Source organism: Meles meles, chromosome 1 (genome assembly GCF_922984935.1).
Source record: "Meles meles chromosome 1, mMelMel3.1 paternal haplotype, whole genome shotgun sequence".
In the NCBI taxonomy this organism is placed as follows: domain Eukaryota; kingdom Metazoa; phylum Chordata; class Mammalia; order Carnivora; family Mustelidae; genus Meles; species Meles meles.
In genome coordinates, this window is record NC_060066.1 from 137509115 (window position 1) to 137523500 (window position 14386).

At 37.9% G+C, this 14386-nt stretch overlaps 1 protein-coding gene across 2 annotated transcripts in view; it reads left to right on the forward strand.

Annotated features, from left to right (window-relative positions):
* DIPK1A (divergent protein kinase domain 1A) overlaps positions 1-14386 on the forward strand; it is a 128438-nt gene that overhangs the window by 94945 nt on the left and 19107 nt on the right. For both annotated transcript variants that reach the window (XM_046011167.1, XM_046011177.1), the window contains exon 2: positions 91-225. In XM_046011167.1, coding sequence (XP_045867123.1) covers positions 91-225 — 135 coding nt within the window. The remainder of the gene's footprint in view (positions 1-90; positions 226-14386) is intronic.

A 14386-nucleotide genomic window follows, 5' to 3' on the forward strand; every position in this document is an offset into this window, starting at 1 on the left:
AAGCGGGGTGGGGGGGGGAATCACGTTCTAGGACAGTGAATGCTGACTTGGTGCTCAATGAATGATTGTTATTTGCTCTTTTGCTCACAGGCTCGCTTTTCATATGTGCGGATGAAATATCTTTTCTTTTCCTGGTTGGCGGTTTTTGTTGGAAGCTGGATTATATATGTGCAGTACTCTACCTATACAGAACTATGCAGAGGGAAGGACTGTAAGAAAATAATAGTAAGTATTCTTGATTTCCTAGTATGTAGAAATCTATATTAATCATATCTTATATACTTAGTAATAATTGTTTTCAAAAAGTAAAAGTTAATTTGACCTTAGAATTGTGTTGAACTTTGTAGCTTTTTGATGTGGCCAAGTTAGTAGGAGTGTTCCACATCTTGAAAAACCTACAATTCAGAAATCTAAATATATAATACTAGATTTGTGTGAGAGCATCCTCACTACAGACAGGGATTTAAAAATATATATATAATATGGGCGCCTGGGTGGCTCAGTGGGTTAGGCCGCTGCCTTCGGCTCAGGTCATGATCTCAGGGTCCTGGGATCGAGTCCCGCATCAGGCTCCCTGCTCGGCGGAGAGCCTGCTTCCCTTCCTCTCTCTCTGCCTGCCTCTCTTGTGATTTCTCTCTGCCAAATAAATAAAATCTTAAAAAAAAAAAAATAAAAAAAATAAAAAAATATATATAATAATTTAGTTTACTCACATCAGATGAGTTTTTAAATGTTTAGAGTATAAAACTATTATTTACACACAACCTTACTGGAACACATCTTTTGAATAAATGGAGTCAAATATCAAAAATGTATCTGAAAAACATAGTATATATTTAGTATTTATTTTCTGTCCTAATGATTGTACACATCTCAGGAAAATTGCTCTAGCAGTCTAAGATTTCTAGTGATTATTGGTTATACATTTGAGGATCTGTAAATTTAACTCCTTGTTTTCCTCTGATATCTTCTGATATAGATAATATTGCATCTGAGAAATGTATTTTTGATAATGATGATTGTTGGGGTCCCAATTATTATAATTTATTAAAGATTCTATAGTTATTAAGTAGTTACTCTTCACCTAGGCCAATGGTGCTAGTTATGTGCATATAACTGAGAACAGGCTGTCAGGACCATAGGAACTTAGAGCCCAGCAGGGAAGAAAATGAATACAGTAAAGTAGGATAATGATTACAATAGCAAGTGTTATAGGAACATAAGACAGGGAGACCTGAAGCTTTCCAAAGTTCTAAGGAAATGAAAATCAGTTTAACTCTAGGCATTCTCAATTAAGATAAAAAATTATTCCCCAGGAGTATTACAGCCTCATAAGTAGTCAAGGGAGGAACTACTGGTCTAACAAGCAGGGAAATGAATTAGTAAAGATGAGTCCCAAATCAAGTTCAAAGGCGTCAGTCTTATATGTCCATTTCAATTGGCCATCCCAGATCATTAAGGAATTTTTTTTTTAAGATTTGTTTATTTGAGAGAGAGAGCAAGGATGGGGAGAAGCAGCAGGCCGAGGGAGAAGCTGGCTCCCCACTGAGCAGGGAGCCTGATGCAGTACTTGATCCCAGGACTGCAAGACTATGACCTGAGCTGAAGGCGGACACTTAACTGACTGAGCCACCTGGGTACCCCCAGATCCTGGAAGGATTTTAAGATAGGAACCTCTGGGCCAGAGGTAGTGTACTGCATACTGGTCAGAAACACGTGAAATAATACTATGAAAGTCCCCCAAGCCCATTTTACAAATAAAGAAATATGTACACCTGAAATGTAACATTGTATGTCAACTATGGCTTTAATTAAGTATATATAATATGTATATATGACTAAGATACAGAATTTGCTTGTTGATGATGAAGCCAGAATTTGGTCCTAATTCTGCTTCTATATAAAGCTCAGACTCTTTCTGCTACCCTATGTCAGAAAAGACTAACAAAATTATAGTTTAATAAACTAAGAAAAAAACCCACAAAACTCACCTGCTTACCTTCAATGAAGAAGAAAGAAGCAGGAGTTATATAATCAATTATAATAACATAAAATAGGGGTGTTTTGGTGACTCAGTGGGTTAAAGCCTCTGCCTTCGGCTCAGGTCATGATCCCAGGGTCCTGGGATTGAGCCCCACATCAGGCTCTCCGCTCAGTGGGGAGCCTGCTTCCCCCCCCCTCTGTCTGCCTCTCTGCCTACTTGTGATCTCTCTCTGTCAAATAAATAAATAAAATCTTTAAAAATAATAATAATAATAATAACCTAAAATAGCCAAAACTATTTGAAATGTCTATTTTCTCTTTTTCGAAGGCACTGCTCTCAAACTAGGTTTCTTGGGACATATTAAAAAGTATCCCATGGATAAAAAGCTTTCTGCCATCAGATATATTTGAAAACAGCAGGTTAAACAAAGATAAAAAGTGACTTTACTGAGGACTTCCCAAGATACTTAATATATTAATATGTACTGTGCATCTCCAGAAAAAGCATATATATTTGATTAGGAAAAAAATTCATCCCACCACAACTCCCAGGAAGAACTATTAACATCATCTGGTGATGTTAGAAATACTGTAAAAAGAGATTAAAATAAAATGAAATAGGTATGCTTTTATTGTGTGTTAATACAATAATATTCAAATTATAAGGCATATGATGGTAAATATTCTGTTACAAATGAGTTATACTTGTGAAATATTTTTTATTTTATTTATTTTAATATTTTATTACTGAAGTATTTTTCATGATTTTTCCTTTAATTTCACTTTATAATAAATGGAAGCAGAATTCGAGCATAATTTAATAATTCTAATATAATAATAGTTCTAGCATAATTTAATGGTTATCTTACTAAAATTTGAAAATAATAAAAACATTTTCTGAGCCTAAAACATATCTTTCCCCTGAGGCTGGCTTTAAAAAAATTGTAGTTTCTCTGCATTTGGGATTATGTTCTTTAAAACTTACCAAAACTGGTAATATTAAGATCAGTAGTACCAAGATAGTACTAACACTTTTTTTTTAAAATGTCCCTCAATTGACTTTAGACTTTGTTGACTGAAATATGCCTATTGTTATTTCTAGGATAGCCTCTGGAATAGAAAAAGAGTGTATCATCTCCAAACTAATAAGGAAAAATGGAATAATAAAAGAATACTCAGTCCTAAAGAAGGCAAGAAAGTAAAGAAAAAGGAACATATAAGTAGTAGAAGTAAAAATACATAACAAGACAATATGTGTCACAAATTGAATTCCCTGGGAAACATACTCAGAGACTGAGATTTGCCCGCAGGATATTTATTGGGATGGGCTTTAATATTAATTATTAATTAAGATTAAGATCTGTGGGGAAGTGAGGAAACATGATAAACCAGAGAAGTTAAACTGCAGTGCAGTGGTAACAAAGACCTCAGTTGATTCTACTAGGACTTTGGAACTGGAGGTAGCCTTGCAAATGTCCAGGCATTTATACCCTGTCACTGACCAGTCATTGGATACATTTTCTACCCTCTTCCACCCTCTCTTAAGGAGACATGACCTTGGGTAAAGCTGTATTCTAGGACTGAGGACAAGTCCCAAGGAAAAATTCAGCTGACAGCTGTTGACTACTTATATGCCCAACAGCTGAGGGAAAAAGTGCCCCAGTTCTAGACAAGATGTGGCTGACTTACCATGGCATTGGCTGTAGTATATTTCTACCCAAATATGTTGGTAATTACATTAAATGTAAATAGACCAAATGGTTCAGTTAAAAGGGAAAGATTATCAGATTGTACTAAAATTTTTTTTAAAACTGTATTATAGTTACAAGAGACGCTTTTAAAATATAAAGATGCAGATGGATTGAAAATAAAAGAATAGGAAAAAATTCATGCAAATATATAAATTATAAAAAAGGGGGATGTTTAAAGGAAAAACCAAAGCTATATATATTCATGTAAGTTTTATATTACACAAACTATACCTCCTTTTAAAGTCTAAATCAGCGGTACCTGGGTGGTTCAGTGGGTTAAGCCTCTGCCTTTGGCTCAGGTCATGATCTCGGGGTCCTGGGATCAAGCCCCACATCAAGTTCTCTGCTCAGTGGGGAGCCTGCTTCCCCCTCTCTCTCTCTTCCTGACTCTCTGCCTACTTGTGATTTCTCTTTCTCTGTCAAATAAATAAATAAAATCTGAAAAAAAATAAGTGTAAATCAGCCCTTATGGGTGTGAAATGTAATACTTTTTAAATTTGGTTCTCCTCTGTTTTAGTTTTACAATGTCTGTCTAAGTAATTGTCTGGCCTTTTCACAAATGTTGGCAATATCCACATATACTTTTTTTGGTCCTGGTAATTCCTGTTATGAAATGTAGAGTCTAAACTGATTTTCTTTCTCCGTCTGTATTACTGCATAGACTGTTCTCCTATTTAAGTGGACTGAACTGAACCAGAGCATATAATAAGATGGCTGATTTTCAATTTGGATATAAAAATATAAAACTGCATTATCTCAAAACCACATTTAGCAAAAACATGCTTGCCAAAGGATTTTTAGTATCCTGTGTATAAACGGAACAGATTTACATCAGAATCCTCAATTTCATCTTCATGAACTAAGGAAGATTGTAAAGAAATACAGAAGATCCCAAAGAGGCCCTACAAATATTTCTTGCTGAAGTTTAACAATGTGGGTTCTTTCCTTTCCTTTGTAAGTTGGCAGTTTGACTTTTAACTTTTTTCTAGTTCTTTTTTTTTTCCTATTTTAATCATTTAATACTTATTTTTAAGATAACTACTATCACATAGCAATCATGTAAGAGATATTTTAGAAGAATTTTAGAAGAAGTATCAGTCAACAAGTATTTTTTGAACACCCACTACACCTAAACATGTCAGTCATTATTCTAGATGCTGGTGATATAATGGGAAGCAAGATATGCAGAATCCATGTCTTAAGGAGCTTACATTCTTTTTTTTTTTTTTTAACATTTTATTTACTTATTTGACAGGCAGAGATCAAAAGACAGACAGAGAGAGAGGGGGAAGCAGGCTCCCTGCTGAGCAGAGAGCCCGATGCGGGGCTCGATCCCAGGACCCCTGGACCAAGACCTGAGCCAAAGGCAGAGGCTTTAACCCACTGAACCACTCAGGCACTCCAGGAGCTTAAATTCTTGTAGTGGAATATGTATAATAAAAACAAAAACAAATAAACAAATGACTTCAGGGACTAAGAAGCATAATAACAAAGGATGTAATAATAGGAGTATTTTGTAGAAAATGGCTAGGGCATGCTACCTTAACCACAGTGGCTGGGAACGCCTTCCCTGAGAAGATGGCATTTTGAATTTGAACCTGATGGGAAGGAAGCAATTGTATGAATATCTGGACAAAAAGCATTTAAGGAGAAATGACAGTGAGTAAATGCCCAAAGAGGGACGTGAGGTTAGAAAATATGGTTGGTTTCATGAATTTTATAAAAATCTGTTTCATGGGCGCCTGGGATCGAGCCCCACATCAGGCTCTCTGCTCAGCAGGGAGCCTGTTTCCTCCTTTCTCTGTGCCTGCGTTTCTGCCAACTTGTGATCTCTGTCTGTCAAATAAATAAGTAAAATCTTTTTTAAAAATCTGTTTCATTACTTTAGTCATATCATATATATTTTAAGATCTTGGATATTGAAGGTACAATTCATCAAGTAAGGAGAACTTCTTGATAATAAGCAGCTCAACCATATCATGTTAGTTTATTGGGAAAATTACTAGGCTGAAGTCAAAGCACGAGACTTACCCTTCCTTGTGATGTACTACTTGAGTTTGAGTAAGTGACTTCATTTCATTGACTTCTATTAAGTCGTCTGTACATGTAGGAAAACTATCCCTGCTTGCCCCACCTACATCATGGATTTTATGGAGATAAAGGAGAATTGAACCAGTTATGATGGCTTTCTCTCACTGAATGATACCCCGACATATCTATTGAATATAAAGAAGGTTCTCGGGTCTTTGACTTGATTCTATTTGGCCCAGGGCAAGTACCTTAATGTTGATGTCGCTGTAACTATAACATTGTAATTCAGAAATTTCCCTAGAAAATTGCTATGACTGCCCCATTCCGAGCATTGCCTCCAAGCTAAATCACTGTGTAGGAGTTAGATGTCATAGGTGATCAACAGAGTGTGATAAGCAGTTCACTTATGTTTAAGAATCCTAGTCTGTCTTGTCCTACATAGCTTTCTTGTCTGTATACCTCTGTCTTTCCCCATCTCTTTGCATTTGCGGGTGAGGTCATAGCTATTGTGGCGGGTAAGAGCAGAAGCACTGGAATAATGGAACTTCATGCTTGCGCCCTAGCTTGCCATTCCCTAGCTGGATAGCTCTGTCTTAGCCTGTGTGAAATGGGGGTTAATAATACTGTCTGTCTCACCTGGTAGTTGTGAGGATAAAAGGAATTCATCTACTGAAAGCCTTAACACCATGCTTGACACAAAATAAGTGCTCAGTGAATCATCATTATTACAATTTTGCCAAGTATATGCCTTTGAGTCTGACCTGAGAAGATAAGACATACACAGAACATTATACAATCTCACTGATTAGTCAAGGTTCAAGCCAAGAAGCAGAGCCCATAAGAAATATATATTAAGAGATTTATTATTTAAGTTTTTATTTACTGTTATTTACTAACAACATGGATGGACCTTGAAGGCATTATGCTTGGTCAAATAAGTCAGACAGAAAGACAAATATTGTGTGATCTCACTTACATGTGCAATCTAAAAATAAAACAACAACAACAGGAGAACAAGCTCATAGATACAGAAAACAGATCAGTGTTTGCCAGAGGCAAAGGTAAAGGTAAAGAGGGTCCAGAGGAACAGACTTTCAGTTATAAAATAAGTAAGTCATGAAGATACAACATAAAGCAGACTACAGTTAACAATACTGTATTGTAGGTCAACCCCTTCAGCTTCCCTCCTCCTTAGGAGCTTTGTACCATCACTTTGCTGTCACTCAATAAACCTGGCTTTGGTGCCCACCAAAAAAAGCCTTGTACACCTTAGACTAAGATAATGTTATATCGAAATTTTTAAAAAAGAGATTTACTGCAAGGAGTTGACTTACCCAGTTACGGAGGCTGGCTAGATGAGGCCAAAATCCATAGGGAAGGCTGTCAAGGACAGGCCAGACCTCTTGGGCATGGGCTGTAGTTGCTGTCCAGAGACAGCATTTCTTCTTCATCATGGGAGCCTCAGTAATTTTTTTTTTTTAAGATTTTATTTTTTATTTGTCAGAGAGAGAGAGAGGGAGAGAGGGATCACAGGCAGACAGAGTGGCAGGCAGAGTCAGAGGGAGAAGCAGGCTCCCCGCTGAGCAAGGAGCCCGATGTGGGACTCGATCCCAGGACGCTGGGATCATGACCTGAGCCGAAGGCAGCTGCTTAACCAACTGAGCCACCCAGGCGTCCCTCAGTAATTCTTTTAAATCCCTTCAACTAATTGAATTAGGCCCACCCAGATTATCTAGGATCATCTCTCATTAAAGTCAGTTGATCATGGGGGGCACCTGGGTGGTGCAGTTGGTTAAGCATCTGCCTTTGGCTCAGGTCATGATCTCAGGATTCTGGGATCGAGTCCCGCATCAGGCTCCCTGCTCAGCGAGGAGCTTGCTTCTCCCTCTCCCTCTACCTGCCGCTCCCCCTGCTTGTGTTCTCTCTCTCTCTCTCTCTCTCACTTTCTGTCCAATAAGTAAAATAAAATGTTTAAAGAAAAGGTCAGTTGATTATGGACTTCAGTTATAGCTACAAAAACCTTCACAGCAACACCTAGATTATTGTTTGCTTTGTTAACTGAGGACTGAAGCGTAGCTAAATTGATACATCCAAAGACCATTGATCAGATTAAAATGGTTTCTTCGTTTGTACCAGAAATAGTTGTACTATGCAAATGTAAAGAAAGAAGGCTTCAGTAATCACAGAGATCACTGTGGGTAGAATAGTAGAGAAAGGCTTTGTAGTGAACATAGAATTTCTGTAGGCCTTAGAAAATAGAAAGATTTGGGTAGGCTCTCGAGGAGCATCTTTCTCCTTTTAATTACAAACCATGCTCGCTTTAGTGCTTTCATCCCAAAGAGCAATTTGCTGACTAACATTATATCTGAGAATTCCCAAAACCATGCAGCAGTAGCCACTGAACCACAGCCTTGGTTGTTAAGCCATTTGGCTGCCCATAAATAAGCATATCTTCCTCTTTTGTCTTTTTATAGTAAGTTTTAAAAACAAGTTTAGAATGTTGATCAAATCAAATATATATGTCATATAAATTATGTGCTATGTGTGAATTGGTCTAATTTAGTAATCAAGCATATTTCTCATAATTTCAACATTGGAAATCACTATAGAACATTAGTATTATTTACCTGAGATGTTTTCGCTAACCAACAGATAATTTTTATTAAAAGGCATTGTTGTAAGGTTAATGGGCATAAAGCTTGATTTATTTAAGCTTCCAGGAAGCTAGGAGCCAAAACTGGAATTAATTCTATACATCATACATTGATGTATGATTTGAATTTAAGTTTCTTATGTTCAGGTTTTAATAAGAGTATGATACTTTCCATAGTCACATCCATTATTTAGAGCTTGATTCCAGTGAAATGCATAATAGCCTTTTAAATAGTAGGCTTTTGAAACTTGGAGAAGGAAATGTGGGGGGGGAGTGTGTATCCTGGGAAGCCAAGGTTAACTTGTGGAGGTTGTAAGCACTGAGAACAGTGTTCTGCTCTTCTTTGTTTAAAGGCAGCTTTCTCTGAAACTGAGGGCAACCACCAACTAACCCTAATTAGATGTGCTTGGAAGGATCTATTTTTTCCAGTTTTCTTTTTTCTTTTATCCAGCAAGCTAATTATAATACATTGTATAATTCATTGTACATTTTCTCTGATTATAGAAATCACTAATTCACTCATTATTTCTGCAAGTCCTATTTGGTGACTAACCTTACAAAGAAATTTTGCACCGTTTGTGTAGTTTGCTGGGTTCTTTAAAAAAGAAAAATAGATTGGGGGAAGGGAGAGAAATTTTTCTTCTATACAATGTTCAGGACAACATTGCTTAGTAGTGATATTTCTGGCATGTTCCCATATGATTGAGTTTGTTTTGAGGTTATGTCTTGTAATAATTATGAATCATCCACTGCCATTCTAATGAACCTTTGTATTATATGAGCACATGCTTTATACATTCATTCATGAGAGAGAGAGGAAATGGGGGAGGAGTCGAGGAAGAGGGAGAAGAGAGCATCTTAAGCAGGCTCTAGGCCCAGCATGGAGCCAGATGTGGGGCTCCATCTCACGTCCCCGAAATCATGACCTGAGTGGAAATCAAGATTCTTAACTGACTGAGCCACCCAGGTGCCCCTTTTCTGTTTTTGCTTTTGTTTTTGTTTTTGTTTTGTTTTTCCTTTAGAGAGAGAGCACATGCTTTAACTTGGAAGCTATAAAAAAAAGAAAGAGCCCCTAAATTTTATTACAGTCTCTTTTAAGATCTAATTTCTAGAGACATTGGTTTGTTGGTTAAAACAACTAGCTTAACATACACTAAATTTAGTAATATTGGGAACTATGGTTTTAATTAGTAGTACATAATTATTTCATTTAGCTTTGCATTTGCTTAGGGTCAACATTATTATTTGACTCTAGAGGTTCATTTTGTGCTTTTTAAAAAAAAAGATTTATTTATTTATTTATTTGACAGACAGAGAGCACATGTAGGCAGAGAGGCAGGCAGAGAGAGAGAGGAGGAAACAGGAGCCCCTTGTGGAGCTTGATCCCAGGACCCTGGGATCATGACCTGAGCCGAAGACAGAGGCTTTAACCCACTGAGCCACCCAGGCACCCCTCATTTTGTGCTGTTCTCTTTTGTCTTTAAAATATGTGGGATGAGGCCTGCCTGGGTGGCTCAGTTGGTTAAGCAGCTGCCTTCGGCTCATGTCATGATCCCAGAGTCCCAGGATCGAGTCCCACATCAGGCTCCCAGCTCCATGGGGAGTCTGCTTCTCCCTCTGACCTTCTCTCCTCTCATTCTCTCTCTCACTCTCTCTTTCAAAAAAAAAGAAAAAAAATATGTGGGATGAATCCACTTGGAACCTACTGTTTTCAGAGTAAAAGCTTAATTTTTTCTTTTTAAGAATAGTATTGTTTTCTTCTATGCCAGTTTGAGTTGGATTGCCAATCTCTTCTTGGTGAATTTACAGAAAAATATTTCCTAAACAAGTTTATTTCAAATCTTAACAAACATAAGCCCTAGTCTAAGAATAATGTTAACTGGTTATAGTAGCATTTCTGGTGTCCTCTGTGTGTTATGGGGCACTCTCTTGTATCAGGTGATGGTCACTGTAATCCTGAAACAAGTGGTCTTGTTACTATTAGCCATAATTCTGAGAAGCAGTAAAGAGACTAAGGGTTAAAGCCAGTTTAGAAGAAATAGACCATCAGTTAAACAACATGTTATTTTAGTTCCGTGCTTACCAGTGCTTGCTAGAATGGGCAGATACAGAGATAAGACATGTCCCCGCCCTGAAGATGCTTACAGACTAGTAGAGGATACGGAAAAATAAACAAGAAGCATGTAATTGAGACTGGGAGTAGGGTTGCTAAATTTAGCAAAACAAACACAAAAACAGGATGCCCAGTTAAATTTTATTTTAAAATAAACAGTGAGTTTATTTTTTGAGTGTAAGTATATCCCAAGTATTGCCAATTAGCAACTAATAATTTTTCAATATAAGCATGTCCAATGCAGTATTTCACTGGGCAGTCCAACTGAGAACATCCCAGAAGACTTTCTGGGAGAGGTTATGCCTTAACTGGATTTTGAAGAATAGACCCTTATAAGCAGTAGGAGGCATGTGCATAGCTGCAGAGATACAGGAAAGAATGCTGCATTCCAGGAAGCGCCTGGCCAGAGCAGAGAGCCTGAGGAGCAGCTTATGGAGGTCAGTTTTGCACAGTCAAAATCACAAAGCCCAGGTATGTCCTGTCAAGGAGTCTGCCTTTTATCCTCAGGGCGGGGTGGGGGCGGGGGTGGGGGGAGGAAAGGGACAGCAGGGAGAGGGAGAATCAGGTTCCCCACTGAGCAACGAGCCCTATTTGAGGCTCAATCCCAGGACCCTGGTCCCAGGACAGACGCTTAATCAACTGAGCCACCCTGGCACCCCTTATGCAGGGAAGCCATTGGTCAGATACAGGTTTCAGAAGAATTTCATCAGTTGTGGAGGGTGGGTAGGTTGGATTGGAGACATCACAGGCAGGGAAACCAGTTTTACGGTTTTTACATTAATACAGGCACAGAGAAGTCAGGGCTTAAACCATGGCATTGGTGGTGGGAAAGGAGGAGAAGAAAAAGTTTCAAGGCTATTAAGGAGATACTTTGATTGCCAACACTCGGTGACCAGTTGAGGGGAGAGGGGTGATGAGGAAGAAGAAGTTTAAGACAACTCCCTGTTTCTTCCCTCAGATACATGGGTGGATGATGGCACCTTTTAATAAGGCAGAGAATAAAGAAAGATTAAGTTTGGCTAAGAGGAAATAAATGTCAACATCAAGTACAGACTGTTTCTAGGAGCTCTGCCGGAAATAGTTGGTTTTAGTTTGGTTTAAATTCTTTAGAATTGTGGTAAAATATACATAACATTTATCATCTTGGTCGCTTTTGGTTTTGTCATTATCTTTTTTTACTTTATTGATGTGTAATTGACAAAATTGTAAGATTTTTAAGGGTATAATGTGACGATTTGATATACATTCTGAAAGGATTCCCTCCCTTGAGTTAATTAACACCTCCCTTACTTCATAGATTTACTTTTGGGGGACATGGGGGTGAAAACAGTCACTGTAAGCAGTCACAAAACCTGTTTTACTCTCAACAAATTTCATTTATACAATACAGGGTTACCTGCTCTAATCACCATATTATACATTAGATCCTGAGACCTTATTCATCTTCTAACTGAACATTTATACCCTTTTACCAGCCTCTCCCTATTTCCCACACCCCCCAGCCCATGGTAACCACTTCTCCGAGTTTGACTTTTTTTTTTTTCCTTAATTCCACATATAAGTGATACCATGCGGTATTTGTCTTTCTCTGTCTGGCTTATTTCACTTAGCATAATGCCCTCCAGGTTCATCCATGTTGTCACAAAAGACAGGATTTCCTTCTTTTTTTAAGCTGAATAATATTTCATTGTATGTGTGTGCATGTATGTATCTGTGCACACACCACATTTTCTTTATTCATCATTAGACACTTAGGGTTTTTTTTTTTTAATAAGTCAAGTTCTTTTTTTTTTTTTTTTTTCCAAATTTCTCTTTAAATAACATCTATGCCTCACATGGGGCTTGAACTCACCACCCTGAGATCAAGAGTCTCATGCCTACCCACGGAGCCATCCAGGTGTCCCCACTTAGGTCGTTTCTATTATCCTGGCCCCTGTGAATAGTGCTGCAATGAACCTGAACAGATATCTCCTTGACATAATGATTTCATTTCCTTTGTATATACACCCAGAAGTGGAATTGCTGGATCATATGGTAGTTCTATTTTTAATTTTGTAAAAAACCTCCATACTGTTTCTCACAGTGCTTTATAACTAGTTTAAAGTGTCCAGTTCGGTAATGTTAAGTATATTCGTTGTTGTGCAACCAGTCTCCAGAACTTCTTCATCTTGCAAAACCAAAACTCTATACCCATCAAACAAGAACTTCCTATTTCTCCTACCCCTCAACCCATGGCATCCACCATTCTACTTGTTGTTTCTATGAGTGTGTCTACTTTAGAAACTTTATAAAAAGTGGAATCACACAGTACTTGTCTTTTTGTGACTGGCTTATTTCATTTAGCATAATATCCTTAGGGTTCATCCATATTATAGCATGTTTCAGAATTTCCTTACTTTTTAAGGTTGAATAATATTCTGTTGTAAGTATATGCCACATTTTGTTTATCCATGTGTTCATTGGTGAACTCTTGGGTTGCTTCTGCCTTTCAGCTGGGAATTTTTTTTTTAATTTTTTAAAGATGTTATTTATTCATTTGAGAGAGAGAGAGAGAGCACAAGTAGGGGAAGTGGGAAAGGGAGAAGCAGGCTCCCTGCTGAGCAAGGAGCCAGATGCGGGACTAGATCTCAGGACCTTGAGATCATGACCTGAGCCAAAGGCAGACACTTAACTGACTGAGCCACTCAGGAGCCCCCAGAATTTATTTAAAATTGACTTCATCCAGTTTGGTTATGAATACTCCTTAGATTCTGTTTTGAAAGATAATGGTAGCTACTGAAAATGTTTGATATCAGTGAGTATTAACTGATTCTCCCACACAACCTTATTATTAGGTTGTAATGAAAATGATTTCTGGCAGACATTTAGGCATTCATTCAGCACATAGTTAATTGTAAGCAGTCACAAAACCTTCCATATAATCAGTCTGTAAATTTATTAAAGTTCTAATTGTGTCCTTTTAGGTGTTCTGTCAGCTTGCATGAAAGATTTACTCAAGGCGGAAGCAATGATACTCCAGAGGCAAGCTTCTATTGCCCTCATAATTAGCATCAGGCAACTAGAAATTCTGAACCAGTGATTCTCAAAATGTGGTCTCTTTGACCAGCAGCATTAGTATCACTTCGAAACTTGCTCCAAATGCAAATTTTCAGCCTCACCTAAAACCAAATCAGGGGGCGCCTGGGTGGCTCAGTGGGTTAAAGCCTCTGCCTTCGGCTCAGGTCATGATCCCAGAGTCCTGGGATCGAGCCCCACATTCGGCTCTCTGTTCCACAGGGAGCCTGCTTCCTCCTCTCTCTCTGCCTGCCTCTCTGCCTAGTTGCGATTTCTCTCTGTCAAATAAATAAAATATTTAAAAAAAAAAAAAGTAAAATAAAACCAAATCAGTCAGAAACCCTGACAGTGGGGTCCATTTGTGTCGGTTTTAATAAGACTTTCAAGAGATCTGAAGCTCACTACAGTTTGAGAATCTCTGTTGTAAAATAATTAACTCTGAGTACCTTCCCAAAGATAAAGTTTGTAGCTTCAACTGGTTCTTCTACCCCCATTATGAAAAAGGTAAGGGATATCCCATATTTCAGCCAATCTACATATCTACATATTCAATTTCACCAATGACAGTCCATTTCTAACATTCATATGACCGTTATTTGCTAATTAACAAAATCCCAGAAATGGATCAATCTTGACTAGGATATGGACGATAGAAGCGGGTGTAGTAGTTGCCTCAGAGCACATGCTTCTTTATTACCTCATTAGGACTCTCTAACCCTATACTTTCCTGGACTATAAACACACAAATATCACATTGTGTCTGCTGAAGAATTTTGAAGTACATTAACGACATTATAACAG